At 40.7% G+C, this 24,077-nt stretch overlaps 1 protein-coding gene across 1 annotated transcript in view; it reads left to right on the top strand.

Moving 5' to 3' along the window:
- POLR3B (polymerase (RNA) III (DNA directed) polypeptide B) overlaps nucleotides 1–24,077 on the top strand; it is a 130,837-nt gene that overhangs the window by 2,489 nt on the left and 104,271 nt on the right. Inside the window, exons 2-9 of the mRNA XM_006897542.1 lie at nucleotides 2,169–2,201; nucleotides 2,923–2,979; nucleotides 3,070–3,134; nucleotides 4,083–4,158; nucleotides 6,007–6,107; nucleotides 12,785–12,876; nucleotides 14,062–14,179; nucleotides 15,905–16,013. Of these exons, the coding sequence (XP_006897604.1) occupies nucleotides 2,169–2,201; nucleotides 2,923–2,979; nucleotides 3,070–3,134; nucleotides 4,083–4,158; nucleotides 6,007–6,107; nucleotides 12,785–12,876; nucleotides 14,062–14,179; nucleotides 15,905–16,013 (651 nt within the window). The remainder of the gene's footprint in view (nucleotides 1–2,168; nucleotides 2,202–2,922; nucleotides 2,980–3,069; nucleotides 3,135–4,082; nucleotides 4,159–6,006; nucleotides 6,108–12,784; nucleotides 12,877–14,061; nucleotides 14,180–15,904; nucleotides 16,014–24,077) is intronic.

Genomic DNA, 24,077 nt, shown 5'->3' with positions numbered 1-24,077 from the left:
CACAGGATAGAATGGCATTTAGAGCTTTTGTACATAGGGTCGCTATGAGTTGCAGGCAATTCGATGGCACATAACAACAACAACAGGGCTGGCTGGGGAACGTATTGATCGTATTATTATGCACACTGAGTTTGAAAATAGCTCTTTATTTTCTTTATATGTTGCTGCCCCACTGGAGGCCACATACCCATACTCGTTTACTTCTTCTATGGCTGTGATGTTCGTTCACTCATTCTTCTGTTCTTCCAATATGTATCAGGGGCCTTTTATGTTTCAGACACTGTGGTAACTTAGGTAGACAGGGCCGCTGCCCTTGGAAGAGTTTATATCTGGTGCTGGACTTGGAGGTGAGAAGGGCACTAAAATTGTGTTGCCCAAAATCCTTCATGCCCGATTTTGAGTTCAGAATGAGCAAAGGAGTTACCAGATACAGAACTTGGAAGAACATGACCATTTACCGGGTGAACAGAAGACAAAGAAGGCACAGTCAGAGGAAGAGACTGCTGTCTCAGGAGTGTTACCAGACTGAGTGATGAGTATCTGTATCATCAAATGCCATGGAAAGCATGTGAGAGTTGAGAGCTGAGAGAAGGGTTTTGGACTTGGCAGCCTTAGTGATCTAAGCTGGACCCATTTCCTTGGCAAATGCGTCAAAATCCTTGTTACAGGAAGGTAAAGAAAGAGTGGGAAATGAGGAACAGGGAAGCTAAGTGTAGACTGTTGGTTTTTGAGGGAAGTGTTATGAACAAGAAAAACTGAAGGCAAACGGATGCATTTGCAGTGATGTTGGTAGAGTATTGATATACAGGACTGCCAGTGCATATGGACTGTCAGAGGGGCAGACAGTTCTGCCTCTGACAAAGAGTGGCCTGAATGTTCCCTGGGGCCAAGGATGATGACACTTCATCTGTTCTGGGCATGTTAGGAAGAGGGGCCCGTCCGTGGAGAATGACGTCATCTTGGTTAAATAGAAGATCAGTGAAGAGGAGGAGGCCCCTCAGGACATGGGTTGACAGAGCTGCCCAAGCACAACCATGATTGCAGTGGTGGCACAGGAGCGGGCAGTGAGCTTTCTGTGCTACGTTAGAGTCACTGTGAGTCGAAACCAGCTTGGCAGCACCTAACAACAACAACAACAACGTTATTAAGCCAAAGTGGGTCAGGAAAAATGCTCATCTCGAATCAGCCTTGAGTTCTGACCAGGCCCTGGTGAGAAAGAGTGGCAAGAAAGCTGTGCTGCAATTCCAAGGGCATGTGGTTCGAGGCCACCAGCTGCTCTGTTGGAGAAGGATGGGCAGTCTCTTCCTGTGTGACTGACTGCCTCTGAAAACCTGCTGGAAGGTCAGCTGTGGGTTGATTCTTACTCTACAGCACACAACAGCAGCAGCAGCAGCAGCAACAATAACATCATGCTGGAATATTCACTCATCCAGAGAAGATAAAGTTATATCCTCTTTATGCAATCTAGGATAGAAAGATAAATAGGGGTACCCACTGTCAGGCTAGAGAATAAGGTGCATCTGATCCAGACCATGGTCTTTGCAGTTACTTGCTATGCATCAGAGAGGGGGATAGTGACTAAGGATGACGGAAGAAGAATTGAAACCTTCGAGTTGTGGTGCTGGAGAAGAGTCTTGAACATACGATGGACTGCCAAGTACAAATAGGTCTGTCTTAGAGAGGGTGAATCCAAGTTTCTACTTGGAGGTTAGTATTTTGAAGCTCCATCTTACATGCTTTGTGCCCATGCCCAAGAGGGACTGATCCTTGGAGAAGGACATCATGCTTGGAAGGGTGGAGGGACAGTGCAGGCAAAGAAGACCCTGGATGAGATGGATTGATCCAGTAAGTGGTGTAATGATGGCAGGTTTGTCAGAGTCAGTGAGACTGGCTCAGGACAGGGCAGGGTTCAGAGCTGCTGTACATAGGGTCGCTGTGGGTCACAGGCTACTTTATGGCACATTAACAACAACTTATACATAATTTAAAAATAATTTCATAAATAATGACGTTCAAATAATTTCATAAATAGGAAAGTCAAAAGTACAGTTGAAATTTGTACTTTTGACTTTTTTCTGTTTACTGTGAGAAAGCATGTTAAAATAACTTATTCTGACAATATTTTGACTGCTGGTACAGAGTTCTGATACTCTTATTTTGGTTCACAGGAAAAATGGAGGCTGCTTCCAGCGTTTTTAAAGGTAATTATTTTATGTTTACTATTTATTGGATAGTTTTCAGATTTAAAAAGTGAAGCCCTTCCCCCCCACCCCCATGGCATTTTTGTCACCAACTAACATTTTTTTGAACTGTTTTCTTTGTTACGGTTTTAGAATTCAAAGAAGTAGAAGGCGGAATCCCTTCCTTTAACATTCTGGTGGTGGTTGTATGGAGTTTTTAGATTGTTGTTAGAAACTGTCTCATAGCTGAACCTCCAGCTGTTTTTCAGAGGCAGTTAATTGCCCAGAACTTGATTACCCAAGTTTCTTGCGCAGAGCACTGGAGGATTTGAACTGTATACCTTTGTTTGGCAGCACGGGCCCGGACCACTGGGCCGTTAGAAGGAAAGCAAAAATTTTAAATCTGAGATAAGCAATAGAATCCAGAATGGTGTGGTGTGTAAATAAGAGGAAATCCTGTGAGACAGTTCTACCGTGTACTACAGGGTTGCTTTAGTAGTAACGAAAACACTGGCAGTAGGATCAGTTGTGGCCTTTTAATACATTATTGGAAAGTTTTGCTTAATAGAATTTATAAATATTGTTACCTCCCTTTTTTGTTTTGCTTTGGTTTTGGTGATTTTATAAATTTGTTTTCCAGTTTGATTTCGAGAAAAATTTGAAGGTCACCTACAATTAGAGTCTATTATTATATAATTGACTATTTTATTGCTGATTTTTTTTTTCCTTTTCATCTGTTTAGGTGAAAGGCCTTGTGAAACAACATATAGACTCATTTAACTATTTCATTAATGTAGAGGTAAGCATCAAATCATCGAAAGAGACGTGAGCTAAGAAGTCACTAAAGCCTGTATCTTTCTTAATGGCTTTTCTTCTCCCTCACCTGCAGATCAAGAAGATAATGAAAGCAAATGAAAAGGTTACAAGTGATGCAGACCCCATGTGGTATCTAAAGTAAGGAATTGGCTGCTCTCAACTTACTGTTTGATTAAGGCTAACATGTTTAAAAGAACATAATTTTTATTTTCTAATGTATTGAATTGTGTAATAGGGAACTCTGGTGGCCGCGTGGGTAAGGAGTTACACTACCAATCCCAAAGCACATAGTTTGAATCTACCATTTGCTGCTTCCTGAGCGAAAGATGAACAGTCCCCTCCAGTGTGATTTACAGCCTCTGAAAACCCACTGAAGGGTCAGCCACAAGACATATCTGACTTTATGGCAATGAGAGAGAGAAAATAGTATAATTATAAGGGGATCAAACAAGTTTGGATTGGTAAGCCAATGATGAAGAAACCCTGGTGGTGCAGTGGTTAAGCTCTTGGCCACTTAACTGAAAGGTACACAGTGTGAACCCATTAGTAGCCTCTCTGTAGAAGAAGGGAGTGGCTGGCTGCTTTGAACTGCCAGCCATTTGATTAACAGTCCAACGTTTAACCCACTCAACCTCCTAGGCTCCTTCTTCTTTTGTAAAAGCTATACGAAAATGTAAATATTAAAAAGAAATTGTAAAATACATGTTTAATTATATTAAGAATACTTTTATATTTCTTCCTATAATATGTTATTATTGTTGTTGTTGTTGTGTACTGTTGACTTGGGACAGATTTATAGCCAAACCTCTAGTGGATTTTCAGAGTCCGTAAGTCACATGGGAGGAGGTCACCAATCTTTCTCCCACAGAGAAGCTGATGGAGTCAAACCACATGCCTTTGGGTGGTAGCGCATCTTCTTACCTCTAGGCCACCAGTGCTCCCTGCTTTAATAAAAGACCTCTAGTTTTAAATTTGTCACTGTAATAAGCCTTTGTCAAAACGTAAAACTTTTTTGGTAAGAAAATAGCTTCTTTATATTGCTTTGAAGACATATAATAACTGATAATGGAATAATTTGCTTTTCAGATATCTTAATATCTACGTTGGGCTTCCTGATGTTGAAGAAAGCTTCAATGTAACGAGACCAGTGTCCCCTCATGAGGTAATCATAAATCTTGCTTGAAGTGGGCTTATTTGCCTTAATATGTGCCTTCACGATATTATTTAAAAAGAAGTGGGGTAATTCTATGAGACAAAATGAATAAACACTCTTAAATACTATTTGAGCTGTGGTGCTGGAGAAGAGTGAATATACCATGGACTGCTGGAGAACAAACAAATTCATCATGGAGAGGGTAAAGCCAGGCTGCTCCTAGGAGACAAGGATTCTGAAGCTTCGTCTGACATAATTTGGACATGTTGCAAGGAGGGACCACTCCTTGGAGAAGGATGTCATGCTTGGGAGGGTGGGGGGACAGACAAAGAGACGAAGACCCTCAATGAGATGGGTTGATTCAGTGACTGGGGTAATGGCGGTAGGTGTGTCAGAGACAGTGAGATTGGCAAGGGATAGAGCTATGTTTAGGGCTGTTGTACATAGGGTCTCTGTGAGTCGTAGGTGACTTGACGGCACATAACGACATAACAGGAAAAAGCTGGTACTGTTTAGTTATTTAACCACAGTTAGCCTGGGCTCTTACATAACTCTACCCGAATGAAGTCCTTTTTCAGAGTCTCCCACCACCCCCTCTTGTGCCTGGCACAGTGCCCAGCCCCTGGCCAATTCACTCATTGAGTGCACTTCCTGTGTTAGGCAGGTTGAACGGAGTTAGGAGCACAGAGTCTGTTAAGTCTGTGGGGTGGGAAGGTAGGTAATGTACCAGGGTTTTGACAGAACCCCAGTGGGTTATGTTACAGGACAGACCTCTCCACTGGCTTTTCACAGATTCTGGTTTCCTCCTCAAATTCTTCCATTTAGTGTCCACAGCTGGGAATTGTATTAAGACAGTGTCTGTAAATAAATGCATCTGTTTTGTGTTAAACAAATGCCAAAATAGCACTTTGTTGTTAAGGACTGTCAAGTTGGAACCGACCCATAGCTGACCTTCTGGTGGGTTTTCAGAGGCTGTAATTAAATGAGAAGAGACTGCCCATTCCCCTCCCACGGAGCACCTGGTGGATTTGAACCGCGTGCCTTTGCAATCGCAAAGTGCCTCATTTAGCGCAAATTGCTGCAAGTGCCTCATTTAGTGCCCTTTTCTATTCTCTTTTGCTTGATTTCTTTCAAAATCTAGGCAGCCAGTTGGTGATTTCTAGGTTGCTTTCTCAACTGCGTTCCTAAGTTTAGAGATGAGGGAAGACAAACCGTTTACAGTGCTTCAGGAAGACGGAGGGTGTGTTTGTTATTATACGTCATCGTGCTGTTGTTGAAGAAAACATAGGACTGAAGAGACTGCCTTGAGACAGAAAGAAATAGAGCTCCAAGATTCCTTAGGGAGCTTTTGATTCTTGAAAAGACAGGGAAATAGGCAGTGGTGGGAGCCTTAACAGCCTCTAACTCTCTCTCTGTGTGTGTGTGTGTCTTTGTATACTTTTTAGTTATTTTTATACTGGTGGTTAACTATTTGGACCAGCATTCATGGTCTTGAATTGTTTTCCATGGACTCAATTTGCAAAGAGCTATTTAGTTTCTTTAAAAATAATGGAGTAGATAGTGTCATTGGATCAGTGAGAAGGACCTCTGTACAAGGTTTCTCACTCCGGGCCTGGGCTGGCGTGGGCAGGGATGCTGTAGAGATGCCTACATCAGTGCACAGGACCATTCTTACGGGGAGGCGGGCCCACCGCTCCCCTGTCGGAGGCAGCAGTCTGGCAGAGACTCTCCCATGTGCAGACATTGTGCTTAAGTGGACTGTATGCCTTCGTATGTCTCCTCGTATGACGGAGCTCTCTGAAGCTGCCAGGCTCCTGTTCCAGAGAGAAGGAGAGTGACTGTCTGTCTCTGTTTCAGTGCCGTCTGAGGGACATGACGTACTCTGCCCCCATCACAGTGGATATTGAATACACTCGAGGCAGCCAGAGGATCATCCGCAACGCCTTACCCATCGGCAGGTGAGAGAGACGTCAAGTTCTAACTGCAGCTGGATGTGGATTCCAACCTGCAGTGTGGCCTCAAGCGAGTTCCCTTTGCCCTATTTCCTCCTGTAGTCACCAGGTCAGTCACCTGGTTGAGGGTCTTTATCTCCTTCGCTGTCCCTCCACCTTTCTAAGCAGGATGTCACTTTCCAAGGAAACCTACTTGATTTCCTTGAAGATGGACCTACCTCAATGGGAATTTTTTTATGGGTCCGTGAAGCAGGTTGTATAAGAACTGGGAACCATAAACTGCACATAGCATAATTGTTGTTAACTTAGTTAATTATGAAACCACCTTGTAAAGTTAAAGAAAATGCTTCGATCTCATTCTGTAAATCCAAGCTGTCAGGGACCACTAAGGTAGCTTTCCAGTGAGCTGTCCTGGGCAGGCATTCATGCAGGAGTCCATGCAGGATTTAGGCTTGAGTTTTCTTACAAATGTAACTCTCATGCAGCAGAATTTAGGAATGCTATTTATTGACCCAGTGAGTGCAGCAATAGGTCTCAAGTGCATCAGAGATGAGGATGATACAGAATAGAACAGGGTTCAGATCTGTTGTTCGTAGAGTCACTGAGAGTTGTATTTGACATTGATACCTAACAACAATAATATTTATTTTCTTAAAACAAGTTTGGAAATGTTAGCGTCAGTTAGCCTTTTTGCCAGTAAGCATTTTTCCTTTAAGGAAATATCTTCACTTTTCCTAGAGAAGTGGACACCACCAATAATCCTGCAAGCTTAGTAGTGGTGTTGAACTTGAAATTAAGTTCACATAGTTCTGCTGGAAGCCTTTCCCACCGTCAGAAGTGTTCAGAACTCAGTTGATTTCCATTTGCTCAGCTCGTGCTCCCTGTTGCTTGTTCTGTACTATGCTGAGTATTCAGGAAAGTAGGAAGGGGTGCCAGGTGCGTAGTTTGTAGCCATAGTTACGTACTGTCCAGTTGGCTGGGAGTCACGGGAATTTAGTAAACTAGACTCTGCGTTGTCCGAGCCATCCCCCTGATCTCTGTGTGCGGTATTTGACCCCGTTGTTATCGTCAGTGTCACTCTATCTCATGGAGGACATTCATTTTCTGACCAGCCTGAGGTCTTTTTCAAAGGACTTGCCTCTCCTCACAACGTACCCAAAATAAGTCTGAGGAGCAGTCTGGCTGTACTTCCTCCATGACAGATTGGTTTGTTTTTCTGCCTGTCCTCAGTATGTGCCGTATTCATTGCCAACACCGTAATTCATATTCATCAAGTCTCTGGTGTTACTTACCCATTTTCTTCCTGTGGCTTAGTGTCCCTGCTCTTACAGCATATCAAGCACATGATAAATCTTGGGGCAGGGCTCTTTGGAGGCCAGTGTCAACATGCCAGGTTAGGGCCCTAGGTGGGTGCTAGCTAGAGCCTTTCAATTGAGGCACATGGCTGGCATAGCAGGATAATGTTCCAGCTGAGAGTGATGTCTCAGAGTAAGAAAGGTGTGCATCAGGGTTGAATCCTCCTTTCTCCACACCTGTGAATCTGTATGATGAGTCAATTATTTGAGAAGCTGGATTCTATGAAGAAGAATGTGGCACCAAGACTGGAGGAAGTCTCCTCAATAGTCTTTATTATGCCAATAACACAAACTTGCTTGTTGAAAGTGAGGAGGACTTGAAGCACTTGCCGCAGAAGATCAAAGATTGAAGCCTTTGGTGTGAATTGCATTTCAATGTCAAGAAAACAAACATTCTTACCACTGGACCAATAGGCAGCATCATGATGGATGGAGAGGAGATTGAAACTGTCAGCAGCTTCATCTTGCTTGGGTCCACAATTAACACCCTTGGTACCAGCAGTCAGGAGATCAGGAAATGTGTCGCATTGAGAAAGTCTGCAGTCAGGGACCACTCCAGGTTATTGAGGAGCAGTGTGTCAGTTTGAGGAGGAAAGTGTGCTTTGTATAGACTATGATCTTTTCAGTCACTTGCTGTAAATCTGAGAACTGGACAATGAATAAGCATGACAGAAGAAGAATTGATGCTTCTGAGCTACAATGTTGGAGAAGTGTACTGGATATCCCATAGATTTCAAATGAATAAACAAATATGTCTTATAAATAAATAAATGCAGCCAGAGTGCTCCGTGGAGACAAAGATACTAGAGCTTCATCTCACGTATTTGAGTGTGATGCTAGGAGAGGCTGTTCTTTGGAAAAAGGGACATGGTGCTTGGAAAGGTAGAAGGACAGTGAGGAGAGAAGGATTCTTCACCAGGTAGCGTGGCAGTGACTACAGCAGGGGACCCAGGTGTGTCAGAGATGATGAGGACGGCACAGCGTAAGACAGGATTCAGATCTGTTGTCGTTGGGTCGCTGTGAGTCCTATTTGACTCCAAGGTACTAACAACAATAACTTTTCATCTTCTAGCTTTCCTGTGCATGTGAGACTATTGAACATTACGCCTTGGATCTGGTGCACTTTAGTCTTCAGAGAGCCTTTTTTTTTTTTTTTTTTTTTTGCTTTTCAGCATTTGAAAAAGGTCTTTTGCAGTAGATTTGCCCAGTGTGATACATAGTTTGATTTCTTGACTGTTCGTGTGGACATTGATTGTGGGTCCAAGTAGAATGAAATCCTTGAGTCTCAATCTTTGCTTTATCCTGAAGATCTTTGTCTTGATGCTCAAGTGTAATTTATATGGAGGGCTGTGTAGCCTTTGATCTTCATAAAGAAATGCTTCACGCCTTTTACACTTTCAGCAAACACATATAGCAGGTTGTAAAGAGTCTTTATCTAGGTCTTCAGATATTCCAACTTCTCGGGTTATTTGCTTAGCATGCAGATTGAATAGCTATGATGATAGGATATAACCTTGACACCCTTTTTTGTTTTAAATCATGCAGTGTCTCCTTGTTTGTTCAAGTTAACCGCCTTTTCTTCGTGTTCAGGTTCTGCATAAGCACAATTCAGTGTTCTGGAATTCCTAGTCTTCACAGTGTTAGCTGTAATTTGTGCCGATGCCTTTGCACAGCAATGAAACACATGGAGACTTTTGATATTTTCTTCTCTCAGTCACAGTCTGTTGACATCAGCAGTGATATCCCTCACTTCACATCCTTTTCTGAATCTAACTGGAATTTCTTGGAGTTCTTTGTTTATGTAGTGCTGCAACCATTTTAGAATTATTCTCAGAAAAGTTTTTCTTAACTGTGTGGTAACTGATGATGCTGTTAGTACTTCCCGCATTCCTCTGGGCCCCCTCTTTTAGAATGGACAGGTGTAAGTGTCTCTTCCAGTTGGTTGTCTAAGTAGTGGTGTTTGTTTTGGGGATTTTTTTTAATAAAATTTTTTTAATTGTGATTTTAATGAAAGTTGTTAGAAAACTTGGATTTCCATTCATTCATTCATTGTTGCACATTCCTCCCTCCACCCTGTCCCCGTTTGCTTTTTTCTTAAAAAAAAATTCATTCAGTGTTGCACAGTTTCCTCCCCTCCTCCCCCCCCACCGCCAGCCCCATGGACTGGACTGTAGTGGGGTTTTTTTTTTTACGTAGATGAGTGCTTTCATCCAGTGCAAACACCTAAACTGGTGTTCTGGTTTCCCCTGGTGGTCTCTTTTCCGCAATGTCTTCAGTGAAGGTTGGACTTCTTTCAGTACCATTGCCTCTTGATCATAGTCTACCTTTTGAAATGGTTACGCTTTGCCAGTTCTTTTTGGTACTGTAACTCTTTGTATCCCTTCCATCTCCTTTTGATGCTTTCTACATTGTTCAATATTTTGCCCAGTTAGTCCTTTGGTATTGTAACTCAAGGCTTGAATGCTTTTCATTTCCTTCAGCTTGTGACACAATTGTGGACCATGTGAAATGTGGACTCCTTTAGTTTCCTACTCTAGATTTTACCATTTTATTAGAACATATTACTCTGTCATCTCAGCTCTAACATCATCATTTCTTCTATTCCTTACCTATTCTGTATCTAGAACAAGTTCAGAATCTCTTCTCACATCCATTTTGCTCTTCTCTTTCTCTCTCTCTCTATTTCTATCTCTCTTCCTTCTTCCGTCCCTCCCTTTCTTTTGTTTTTAATGACCGTTTGCTTTGTGTCTGATGTCTTTAATGTCATCTCCCAACTCACATGTCATTAATGTTTCAGTGTGTCAAATCCATTTTATACAGTGTTCTCTAAATAAATTCTAGTAGATTGTATTGAGGGTTGTACTTTGGCTATCATGGTCTTGCTTGAATTATCTTCAGCTTCAGTTTGAGCTTGCATGTGAGAAGTTGATGGTCCAGGACACTGTCATGCCCAGCCCTGTTCTTTTTGATCTCATTGACCTTCTCCATCATCTTTTTCCACAGATGTCTTGTGATTCCTGTATATTCTGTCTGGCAAGGTCCATGTGTAGAGTTGGTGTTTGTGTTGTGCCGCAAATGACGGCAAATGTGTATCTAAGCATGGTTGTCAATTTAAAAAGTATGCGGCAATGTGTTAAAAAGGTATTTCTAAGGTGAATAAGTTATTAGTCTTGGATGCAATCTCTGGCATTATTTCTGTTACCACAACCGTGTTTTGCAAACTATTGCTCCTTCTTTGTTTTCAACCTTTATATTGTCATTAATCAAAAATTATCAATGTACCTTAAATGCATGTTTTATCAATCTCAGACTTCAAAAGTTGCTAAAAATCCTGAATTTCTTCATTGTTGGCTTTAGTGGTTGGTTTATAAATCTGAATAATAGCTCTAGTAACTGGTCTTCTTATAGACATAAGGATCTTAACCGTTGACAATGTTGTACGTCAGGAATAGTTATTGAAATTTTAATTTTTGGCAATGATTGTGACGCTGTTACTCATCAGTCTGTCGTTTCTGCCAGTAGTAGACCATATGCTTATCCATTTCAAAACACCCAATACCGGTCGATTTCAACTCACTAATGTGCGCTCTAGTGGTCTACTGGGTAAGGAGTTGCTCTTTGGGTTACAAAGGCAGGCAGTTCGAATCCAGGAGCTGCTCCCCAGGAGAAAGATGGGCAGTCTTCTCCAGTGCAATATACCGCCTCTGAAAACTCAAAGAAGGGTCACTTAGGAGTCGGTTTCAACTCAGCAATAGGGAGTTGAGTTAATTTCGAGGGTATCAGTCTTTAGGTGTTCCATTTTATTTTGCTAACTTCTGATTTTCCTAGATTCATGCCTTGTACATTCCATGTTCTGATTATTAACCAGTGTTTGCAGGTGTTTCCTCTCCTGTTGATTGATGCCACATCAGCAAAAGAAGCTCCTTGAAGCTTTCCTCAGTCAGTGTCTCGAAGGTCAGCTGGACTTTGACGAGGCAGCTCTCCTCCGGTTGTATTTTGATTGCCTTCCAACCGGAGGGGCTCACCTTCCCCCATGAGGACAGGCGGAGTTTTGCTGTGACGGCTTTCACTGGCCCTTTTTTGGAGATGTAGATTTTTGAGTTTTTTTGCTAGTCTGTCTTAGTCGGAAAGCTCTGCAGAAATCTGTTCCACCATGAGTGACCCTTTCAGTATTTGAAACACTGGGCGCTTAGCTTCCACCATCACAGCTGCACACAGGCAGCTGCAGCTCGACAAGTTGACAGACGAGTTGTGCTTGGTTTCTACCTATTTGTTTGTGTTTATTTTGTGAAATTGGATAGTGTTTGCCCTTTGGTGACATGGTGTTTTCAGGGTTCATCCGTGCTGTGGCCTGTGCCAGGACTTCGTTACCGAGCCCTGCTGTGGCTGAGTCCTGTTCCACTGTGTATAGATGTGTGTATGTATAACATTTCATTTATCCATTCGTCTCTTGAGGAGCCTTTCGGTTCTTTCCACCTTTTGTAAAAAGTGCTGCTGTGACCATGGGCGTGCAGCTCCTGTTTGGGTCCCGCCTGCACTCTTTCCCTTTTGTGACTCTTAAACTTGCTCTCATAGCGTGAAGTCTTTCTTTTTTATTTTTTTTTAAATTTTCTACTAGTTTATTTACAAGATTTGAATACATTGTTTTCAAGAACAGATTATTTCAATTTCCCTCACCCCCCACCCATCAAATTGTACAACCCCATGATTAATCCCCCTTCCCCCTGCACATCCACATCCCTCTGCTTCCAGCCTCCCACCCCTCTTGGATCTTTATACTCATTCTACAAAAATGGTTTTATAGCTTCAGTTTCTTTGTGAAAGAAATTCTTGATAATTTCTTCTCATCTCTTTCCCAGTTTAGTCATTCTGTCTTCAACAATGTCAAATATGCTCAGAATATTTATAGATCTTTTTTTACAAACATTTAAATTTTTTAGAAGTTTTCCTTAGTTCTTTTTCAAAATCTCCCAGTTAATTTGGTAAGTTCTAGATTTGATTCATTTTGCTGTTTCTGAGTAACTGATGAGATGTCCTTTATTTACAATGAATGAAAAATTGTTCCTGTCTGCCATGAAATCTGATATGCAACACTCTAAGCGTGTTAGACATTTCAGCTACTATCCATACCGCAAGGACGTCATGCCTGAGAAAATCCCTGTTTTCACTGGACACTTTGATGACATTTCTGTTTCTTCTGCCTTTTCTAACCTGAGGAATAGGAAATCAGACACCCTTAGTGACAGGTACACTGCAGGTTTCATGTATTTTTCATCTTCTTTGCTGGTGACAGTCTGTAATGATGCTTTCTTTTTTTACTTTAAACAGAATGCCCATCATGCTGCGTAGTTCAAACTGTGTTCTCACAGGGAAAACACCGGCGGAATTTGCCAAATTGAATGAGTGTCCTTTAGATCCAGGTACGTTTGATTCCCATCATCCCACAACCCCCAGCACATCTTTTGCTTTCCTCAAAAAAGCCCCAAAACAACAAGAAGTTTCCTCTTAAAATGAAATATTTTTTTATAAACTTAAGTTTATAAATATCCAGAGACTTTCCTTCGAAAATATTAGCTTATATTCCCAACAAATATTTCTCTTTTATGTAATATTTAAAACTTTATCATTCTCAGTGCAACAATGAATGAAAACCCAAAATCTCTGTAAATGTTCATTAAAACTAATAAAATTTAGTAATAATAAAAAACCCAACTTTATAATTCTGTTTTTAAATTATTATTATTACTATTGCCCAGGTTTGGCAGATATTTTTTTATGAGTTGATTTTGAATCTCGTGTTTTAGATAGAAGTTAACAAAATATGACTTTAATAGTTTGTGACAAAATACTATTTAAGCCAAATAGATTACCTTGATTTTGTTTATATACTACAAAATGAAGTCCTACTCTGTCCTACTCTGAATTATGTGAAAGCCAATGTATGATAATGTTGTATGATTATTTTTTTTTTATTGACTATGAATCTTAATCTGGGGAGCTCTGGTGATACAGAGGCAAGAAGCTGTGCTGCAATCCCTAAGGCATGCAGTTCGAGGCTGCCAGCTTCTCCACGGGAAAAGGATGGCCGTCTGCCCCCTGTGTGATTAACTGTCTCTGAAAACCCGCCAGAGGGTCAGCTGTGGGTCGGTTCTGACTACAGTACACAACAACAATATCAAACTTAATCTAGTATTATTACTGGTATTTTTAGAAAACTTTGAACAAATTTTAGTTTATTTTGAAGATTGCCATTCATTTGTTAGGAAACTTTAGAGCCAGTTTCAGTTTATAGTGAAGATTATCAGTTATTTCTGGGCGTCAGAAATCTCAGGACTAATTTATTTAACATTTTTCATTAGCCTGTAATTTGTTCAGATCCTTGTGATTCATAAATAAGGTACATTCTCTATCCTTAGGAGTTCATCTGACTCATCTGTAGAAAATCTTGTGCTGACGAGGTCATCTATCCATACAGCAATATTGGGAAAGCCTTTGAGCAATGTGATGGTGCCCCAAAGCAATGGCAGTGTGTTCTCTGATTCAGAGATCCCTGCCATTACCAGCTTCTGCAGAGAGAGTGATATTTATCTGTTTCCTTTGGACAGGTGGCTACTTCATTGTTAAAGGAGTAGAGAAAGTCATTCTTATCCAAGAGCAGCTGTCTAAGAACAGGATCATTGTGGAAGCTGACCGTAAAGGGACAGTCGGCGCTTCGGTGACCAGGTGAGGAAAACAGAGATGGTGTTCTTAGAAAACTGCCATCATTTCAAGACGAGATGATTGTCTTTCAGTGCGTTGTGATAACGACAGTGTGGTGTTGGTAAACTACCAGCAGTTAGTTTATTTCAAAAGTCTGTAAGCAGAGAATCATTTCAGCAATGAAAGAGTGAAACGTAATTTAAAAGGTACCTATTCATTTTATTTGAGTTTTCTGGTAATTTATAACACTACGATTATTAAACCAGTTTGCAATACAAACAACCAGCCAGGAACACTTCCTCTTTTTCAGTCTCACATATGTGGCAAGAGTGTTGAACATGTAATATTGAATGAATTGCGTCACAGGCCAGTGTATGCGCTTTCCTACAACAGACTCCCTCTTGCAGTTGTTGTAGTTCTTTTCTTATCCTTATTATCATGTAATTTGAAATTTGCAAGTTAGTGCGTTTTAGAAATAGATTTGTGGTATAGATAAAATGTCAGTATGAAGTGAAGTTTTTGTTTGAACAACCTGCAACGAACTAGTTAGCCTGGAGCTACTGTGTTTTTCAGGGGAGCTCTCGTGGCTTCTTAATAGGTAAGGAGTTGCACTGCCAGCCCGAAGACAAGTGGTTCAAATACAATAGCTGCTCTTCAGTAGAGAGATGGGGAGTTCCCTCCAGTGCACTTTCCAGCCTCTGATTCTTGAGTCCTTTCCAGCTTGACCACAATGACAGAGAGAGACTGTGGGGTTTTTCCCTAAGAAAGCAGCACCTAAAAATGATGACTCTTTCTTGAGCCCTTTTTAAGCACCAGACAGTATGCTTAGTGCTGTACGTATATTATTTGTCACCACAGCTTTCTAAGATGAGTGGTAATTGTCTCGTCTAATAGCTTCGTAACAACCCTGTTGCCCCACTGTACCTGTGTTGGAGTCAGACTTGGATTTTTATTTTTATGGAGTTTTTTTTTCTCAGACTTGGATTTTATATACTTGCAGTTCGTTATGGGATAGACAGTTAGTTTACTTAGCTTTTCCAAGCCTTGTTTACCCTTCTGGGATTTGTAGGTAACACAGCAAACTAAGTGTTGTTCCGGGACAGTTAGAGCTAATAATATAAGTAGCTTAAGAGTATAGGGTAGGCAAACGTGTATTACTGCTGCTGTTGATGATGGTTTTAAAATCCTTTGGGAATATTACAGTTTACCAATAGAAGGTGGTCCCCTCGTTTCTTATACTAGGCCTAATAGCATTTTGTTTTCACTGTTGCAGAAACTATGGCTTATGCTCTTATTAGATTTTTAATTTCAATGCCATAATAAGCAATTTCATATCTTCATAGTTTTTCTCATAGTTTTTACCCATAATGAGGGTTTTCTTGTTAAATGTATAATATTTGTCACAAGTGTATGCAGAACATTGGGTCAAAAGCAATTCAAGTAGAAGAATCAGAGAGAAATAGATCAAATGAATTGTTCTCACGCACACACATCTGCCGGACTCTCAAAAGTAGGGAAGAATTTGTACTTTTAAAAAGTTTATGGAAATAGGGGTGGATGCATGTTTTTAAGAAGTACTTGTAGTAATAGAAAAGACCTTACTGTTATTTAATGATCAAGCGAATCTTATTGATTGACGATTACTTCTATTTCCTGTTAGCAGCTTGAAACTTTTTTCTCTAATTTTAATTAAGGGAGAGGTCGTAGTTAAATGAGAACATAGCTCAACCAACCTCTGTCTTCTTGCAGCTCCACCCATGAGAAAAAAAGTAGAACCAATATAGCGGTAAAGCAAGGACGATTTTACTTGAGACACAACACGCTGTCTGAAGACATACCCATTGTGATCATATTTAAGGTAAGGCTGCCGCTCACTACTGAAATTCTAACAAGTTCTTTGCCGTCTTCGTAGTTGCATGTAGTTAGACGTTTAAGAATAAAAATTAGAAAGGTGGTGACATAAGCAGGTAGTCAGCTCATGGGATATGTTTTAAATGGAAAGATAGAAGACCAGGGCCCTGATATTTAAAAAAGAATTATTTTCAAGTAGTTTCATCATAAAAAAGTCTCAAAGGTACAATAGGATTATAATGATGCGTAAGCTCACCTTGCCCTCAGCCATACAGTCCTCCCTGAAGACACTGCCGTCACTGGTGCCCCAGGTCTCTTTCTAAAGATAATCTGTGCAGTGCACACAGAAAAGCTTGCAGTTAGTCTTTTGTTTATTATTTTTTTTGTTTATACATGTAACCTACAACTTTACAATGTATTTTCTTTTTATAACTTGCTGTATCTATTAGAGATAGTGTTTTATCACTACATACTGAGCTGGTTTGTGACAACCTTCTGTATATGGGCCCTTCAGTATCTTATCATTCCAGCACACCCAAATGCTGGCAAACTCTGGGCCAGAGACCCTCAGTGCATCTGGCAAGTCTGCTCCGCCAACCCCCACTTGGGGTGAAAATAGCGCCACAAGCGCCCGGAGCCCTCCATACCTGCTCGTCAAGAAGCCAGAGGCCGCGTGGAGCTGACAATAAGCCTCCCAAGACACTAGGCATGGCCTGACCTCTGTGGACATGGGCATGTAGTAGTGTGTTAAAACTATTGTAATGTCATGCTAAACTTAAACAAGGATGTCTGTAGGGTAAATTACTGGCCCAAAGAGTATATACCAAATTTGTCAGTTTTTCCAATAGAATTTTGAGTTCTAGCAAGTTACTACATAAACACAAAGTTTCAACCTGCAATTCCTGGGTGGTTTGGGGTTTTTGAGTACTTTTGTTTGTTTGCTCTGTTCTGTTTCCAATTTTTCTATGAATTTTCAATTTTCTTATGAACCCAAAAGGTACTCTCCCATAGAAATGGTACAGTCTCCTTAGATTACTTCAGGGCCTTGCTTAGTTTTCTGATAAATATCATACTTATTCTGTGAACAGTTGAATTAAAATATTATCATTGTTGCTGTTTTGTGGTATTGGGTTAGTACCAGATCACAGTTGACCCTTCAGTGGGGTTTCCAAAGCTGTAAATTGCATAGGAGGAGATTGCCCATCTTTATCTGTGGAGCAGCTGATGGGTCCACACTACTTGCCTTCAGGTAGACAGGGCCGTTCCTTGGCACTAGGCCATTGGAACCACCAGAAAGAAGCTCTGGTGGTTTAGTGGTAAGGAATTCCACTGCCAACCCAAAGATATGTGGTTCGTATCCACCATCTGCTTCACAGAAGAAAGATGAGCGGTGTGCTGCTGTTTGATTTACTGCCTCTGAACATCCGCTGGAGGGTCAGCTCTAGGTCAGTTCCCACTCCACGGTGCTTCCCAATAACAAGAGGTCACCAGAGCTCATGTTCATCATTAAGGATTTGGTGTGTGATGTTTGGTTATTAGGTTTATCTTGTCAGTTAATTAAATAGAAATGAAAAGCTCAGATTGTTTGACAAAACAGCAAAGAATGTTACTAGGTGCTTAAGTAATCTTGGAGGTATAATAGGCATTTATTATTATTCAATTTCACCTTCAAATTCAATATATTTGTACAGCAGTTGTCATGAAAGTGGAAGTAGATGGGATTTCCCCCCCCCCTTCTTGTTGCTATGGGAAGAAAGAAAACAATTTTTTTTTTCTTTTTTGGTTAGCTAAACTGGTTTGAAAACAAAGAATAGGTATTGGCTTAAGCCTCAGAAAGGTAAAAGAATTTAACTGTTTTCACTGTGTAACAGGGAAAAGAATTGGACTATTACTGTTTCAAATTGTGACCCTGTGACACTGTGCAGGAGCTGGAGAAGGCAGGTGCTGTCCAGTCATGTGGGGGGCGGGGCAAGGGGTATCCCCCAGTGCCTCATGGAGTGACAAGTCAGGTTCAGCTCAGTAAATTATGTCTGTATTGTAAATGCAATTACATGAAGAAGGTAGTTTTTTTTTTTCAAGTGAATAACAGCGCATGTTCAACTCTGTGAACGCACGTATTCTGAATGTAGTTACATGGAGGAAGTAATAGTTTATTGTGTTTTTTAAAAATCTTTGGTGGAGAGGGTGAGGCAAGGACTTTGAAGCTCCATCTTATAAACTTTGGGCATGTGGCCAGGAGGGACCAGTCCTTGAAGAAGGACTTCAGGCTTGAGAGGGTGGAGGGACAGCACAAGAGAGGAATTGATGAGATGGATTGACTCAGTGACTGGGGCTCTGAGGGCAGGTGTATCTGAGACAAGGAAATTGGCACAAAATACAGCAGGGATCAGAGCTGTTGTACGTACGGTTCCTATGTTAAGTTGTAAGCAACTTAACAACACATAACAACAAGAACATAACTTCATGTGCTGTTGTCATTGTTGTGTGCTGTTGGGTCAGAACCGACCATAGCTGACCCTGCAGTGTGTTTTCAGAGGCAGTAAATCGCATGGGAGGAGAGTTTTCATTCTTCTTTCCTGGAGCAGCTGGTGGATTCGAACTGTGTGTTTTTGGATTTGGGATGCAGCTTCTTAACCACTAGACCACCAGATCACCCATTTAATGTGTTGTTAAACTCTAGAAGTTATTTTATTAAATTCTATGAATATTAAATTGATAAATGAGATTGTACTAATTGTTTAGGTTTTGGAACTTTGCGGTGATGATGGTGGTTATACTAGTCATAATAGCTTTACCATTGTATTAAAGGGTCCAAAGGAAATTCTCAGTTATAATTTTTATTGCCTTCCTTCCTGGTTTTTATTTTCCAACCCAGAATTAATTTTAGCTTTCCTGGTAGTGATCTCACAGGGCCCAAGTCAGGGCCTTGTGTACCTGATGTGGTTGGTGGTCAGTGAATAAAGTGTGTCTGTAAAAGTGCATCTCCAGCAGAGGGCAGTAAGTTCCCATATATCAAAATGGATTTTGAAAAAATTTCAGAGGCTTGAGGTTGCCCAGGTGACTTTCTTTTGATGCGATGTTATAAACTGATGTGCATATGTGTACACTCTTACGTCACTCTATGTGGAATATGCTCCCTACACTTATATTCATTAAAACTAGAAAATCTTTATTAAATATGGGGCAGGTGACAATATCTTGTTAAGACACGATTTTTTCTGTAAAATTTGTTTTAGTATTTGTTATAAATAAGTACAGATATTAGTGGACATAAATCTTGTTTAGAATGGGATGATAAATTATCACTAATGCACGTACTTACGTGATTCTTGTTGTTGTTATGTGCCGTCGAGTTGCTTGCGACTCATAGCGACCCTATTTCACACACCTCCCCTTTTCTGATTAAAAAACAGCCTTTGTGTTGTAAAATTTCAAAACCATTGAAAAATGATTATTTTTAATGTATTTTTAGACTTTCTTTTCTGTTTTTTTATATACTGTACATGTTGATTTTTTTTCATTGAACAGTGAATTGTGAATATAGATTTCTGTGACTTGAAACATGATTTTTCATGTAATTATGTGGAGATTGCATGAATATAGTGCAGTTTATTTAACTAATTCCATATAGTTGGACATTTAGCTGTCATGTTTCGCTCTTATATACCCCCTGGGGTGACTGTCCTTGTTTCTATGTGTGACCATATGTATGAACATATAGACAAGGACAGTCACACAGGCATGTGTGACAGATATGCGTCTGTTTAGGAGATATTTTTTTGGGGGAGAAGAGAGTTATTAATTAGTAGGAATAAAATGTTTTTTTCCCACTCAAATTTTGGTACATGTTACCAAATTTTCCCTCCAAAATACATATATTTCATTGTAACCAAAAGGGTATGATAAACAAAATAAGTATTTTTAAATGTTTATTCAAACAAATGAACTAAGTATTTTGGTCACTTCGTGGCCTCCATGTTTTCTAAACTATTGGGAGCCACTATTTAGACCGAGACACATCTAAGCCGAATCCCCAGCTTTTTTACTTACAAGCTTTGTGACCTTGAACACATTTCCCCATCTCTTGAGTTTTAGAGAACTCATCTATTGTAGCGAGAATTTTATCTCAGGGTGAGGTGATTGTGAAGAGTAAGGGAGATAGCAGAGTTTGATGTTTTTTTGAAGTAGAAGTTCTAGATATGGGATGCTCTTTCTCTCCTCTTAGTTTTTCTTACCCATTTAATTGCCAGAGCCAGAGCAAAGAAGTCAGGATAAGAAAAAGTGAGGTCGCTCTTCTTTCTCTCTCTCTCTCTCTCTCTCTGTGTGTTGTGTGGCCCTAACACAGACCTTGACAGTCATTAGGACTTGATGGTTGTTGATTGTAACCAACAATTGGCTAAAAGTGACAGAAACAGCAGGGTCCCCCCAGAGCCCGCCCTGGGCCTGAATATGATGGATAAAGCCTTGAAGACATCCATCAGCCTTATTTATGGACTTGCATCACGACAAAGGTTTTCCTGCCCATGAATCTTCCCCACTTTACACTTTGTATTACTCTCTGGTATTCAGCAGTTGCCGTAGGAGGGTTGTCTGTAGTTAGACTGTTTGTAGGGAACTGAGAATTCGGTCTCAGGGTGTGGGCACCGATCTTTAAAGAAAAAGAGTTAAAAAGTTAGGCAACAGGAGCATTACTATGTTTGTTCAAGTTGTTTTGACTGTGACTTTAAAGGATAATTAGAGGCTGGTAGAGTATCAGAAATTTTGAAAAAATATTGCCTTTCCTTCCTTTACATAATGTCTGCCAGCATATCCCCACTTGTGGGCATATCATTCTCTTCTGCCTCATTAGTGTGCTTTCTTCCAGTTGTCTTTAAAAGTCACTCTTTTAGTCACACTTAGTGGACAGCCGAGGGGAGACATTACGCCCTTTGAAAAGCACGCCTCCTTGTATTTTCTGTGCGTCGCCTTTCCTGATTAGCGGGCTGTGGGTGACCTTCTGCCGAAGCATATTATCTCCGCTCCCTTTTCATAAGGTTATTACATAGCATTCACTTTTGACTTATTACTTCGGTGGAATTATTTCAGATATCTGGAGTACAAAGAGTTTCCAATAAAGCTAGTTTTCAGATGTCTAAGTTGTGTCTGTAAAATAAAATGGTTGAGCATTTTGCTGTTGTTTCCATAGCAATAGGTCATTTATTTGGAGCCGTGCCCGCCGAAGGCTACAGTCATGAAGTCCGAGTCAGTGTTCAGAGCCGGGTGCTTTTGATGACCACCTTACGTAGTACTCGGCCTCACTGTGTTCCAGGGACTCCGAGTAAGAAGTGCTGAGTCCTCTTACCGCATGGTGTGGGCCGATCATGCGTTCTGCACACAGAGTGTGATTTGCCATGTGCTTGCTTATTTTTGCTTCTTAGCTTAGAAATATTCAGAGTGCCTAAGGGTGGAGGGACAGCCCAAGAAAGGAAGACCCTGGGCAAGATGGGTTGACTCAGTGACTGGGGTAACGGGGGCAGATGTGTCAGAGACCATGGGATTGGCTCAGAATAGAGCAGGGTTCAGAGTTGTTATACACAGGGTTGCTGTGAGTCACAGGCAACGCGATAGCACATAACAGCAACAACCATGTATAATAGGCCATTCCAACATTGTGTATACAATGATACAATTACCGGTTAGCTTTAGTACCAGGACACCTTAAACTGGCTGTCTATATGTCAGTGAGGAAAGATTTTTATTCACTTTTCTTAAATACTAGGTAATCAAATATATAAAGAAATAGTGTTTTCATTTGGAGAACCTCAAAGTAAAAATTATTAAAACTAGCCAGGTAGTCTTGTTCTCAGATGGTATAGGAGTTGCACTGCTAACCCAAAAGACTGCCCCTCCCTGGTGATTGGAATCATGGGCGAAGGACAGTCCCTTCTGATAGGATTTACAGTCACAAACCCAGTGGAGGCCCAGCCATGAGTCAGCTCTAACTTGATGGCAGTGAATTTTTTTTTTTTGCTTGAGTGCAGAAAGGGACTGCCTGTTTCCACTTTCGAGATTAATCTAACTCATAGTGACCCTCCATTGCGTTTCCTCCATTGCATTGGAATTCCAAGGTTCTAGATATTTCTGGAGGAGACAGTACATCTTTCTCCTGGGGAGCCCTGGTGGATTTGAACTGCCAGCCTTTCGGTTATCAGCTTGACACACCACATGTTTTACGGCTAAGATGCATCCCTCTCAGTAGACCTATCCCTGCAGCATCGGGCCTTCTTGGTTACGTATCTGGCTTACTGAGATCTCCTTTAAGTGTCTGGGCTTCCCTCTGGAAATGAAATATATTGGGTGAAAAGCTTTATATAAAAGATTTAAAGAAAAAGGATACATTTTACTGCAGACTTGAACTACGTGGCTTTTCTTGGGTTGTTTCCACTGAAACCCATATAAAATTCTTTTGAGAGATTGACAAGAAAATTAACTTATTTCGATCGTTTCCATAGAGAGGTAAAACAATCTATTCTGGTACTTGTGACAGGGTGCCTAGAGACCAAAGAGAAACAGATGGTTTTATGTGTAGACCACCACCACGGGAACAGAGACGACTCGGTCTATGTGATCTAAACCTTTGTCCTTTTGTTGTTTATTTAAAAGTTAGAACAGATTAATTTTTTTCATGGTTGCTGTTTAATCTAGGAAATGATGAATGCTTTACTGGATTTGTTCTTTTTCAAAAGTAAAGTTTGGTTTTGGTATCCTCAAAAGGTAGCTCAAGAAGGAAAATAAGGTAGCATATTATGAAGTATGAAAAGCCCTGGAGTGAGAGAAACAAACGAGAAGAGCACAGCATTTCTCAATCTTACAGAAATGAAAGAAGAACTCAAGCTTTGGCTTGCAGTCATGATGAATCTTTGGGGCAAAATCTCAAACAACACAAGAATCGTCAAAGAAGATCAGATGAGGCCCACAGTCACTGTACTAAAAAGATGAATCGGACATGTCATTACCAAATACTTTTTCCCAGTCTGTGGCGTCCCTTTTTACCCTGTTGGAGAAGTTTTTGGATGTGCTTAGGGATTTGATCCCTAGAAGGTCCCATTCTTCTATTTTATCTTCTCCTGGTTGTAGATTTTTTAGGATACTTGGAAGACTGTTTATGTTGTGGATTAGGACTATTAGAGTTCTTCCAAGCTTTTCTTGAATGAAGTTTATAGTCCTTGATTTTAGTCCTAGGTCCATGATCCACCTTGAGTTGGTTTTTGTATATGGAGTGAGGTATGGATCTTGCTTGAGTCTTCTGCAGATAGTTTTCCAGTTTTGCCAGCACCATTTGTTAAAAAGGCTGTCATTTCCCCACTTAACTGATTTCATCTCCTTGTCAAAAATCAGTTGACCATAGATAGATGGGCTGATTTCCAGGTTCTCAGTTCTATTCCATTGATCTGTGTGTCTGTCATTGTACCAGTATGGGGGCCAGGGGGGAAGATTGTATACCAATGAAGGAATTTTTCTTTTACTTTTCAAAGAGAGGAGCAAACTGGGTGGGAGGAATGGGCAGGGAGAAAAGTGCAACAGAGAGCAGGAGGATTAAGCTGTCCTTTTGAAGAAAGTGTTACAGAATTTGTGGACATATTTTAAGCCATCACAATTGCCTTATAACTAGACATAAAATGTCATTCCCTGAGGCTTCAAAACTTTCTGGAAGTTTACACCTGACCCTAAAGTGTACAGACAGAAAGTTTAGTGTTCTGGCCACTGCAGTTGAAATACGAAATCCTAGCATTTTTAAGCCCAGAGGAACCTATGACCTCTTGTTATAAAAACTTTTTAAAATCAAGGTAGAAGTTACATTGTTGTAGTATGTGCCATTGAGTTGACTATGGCTGATAGCAGCTCTATGCAAAATAGCTTGGAACTGTTCCCTATCCTGAGCCAGTCACACTGCTTCCAGCACACCTACCTCAGTACCCCAGTTACTGTGTCAATCCATCTTAGCCAGTGTCCTCCTGTCCTGTACTGTCCCTTCACCCTTCCAAGCATGATGTTCTTCTCAAAAGACTGGTCTCTTCTGAAAACATGTCAA

Source organism: Elephantulus edwardii, unplaced genomic scaffold, assembly GCF_000299155.1.
Source record: "Elephantulus edwardii isolate Elephantulus edwardi_28Jun2011 unplaced genomic scaffold, EleEdw1.0 scaffold00211, whole genome shotgun sequence".
Classification (NCBI taxonomy): domain Eukaryota; kingdom Metazoa; phylum Chordata; class Mammalia; order Macroscelidea; family Macroscelididae; genus Elephantulus; species Elephantulus edwardii.
Note: the sequence above shows the minus strand (reverse complement) of the source record. Positions and strands in the feature narration are given on the sequence as shown.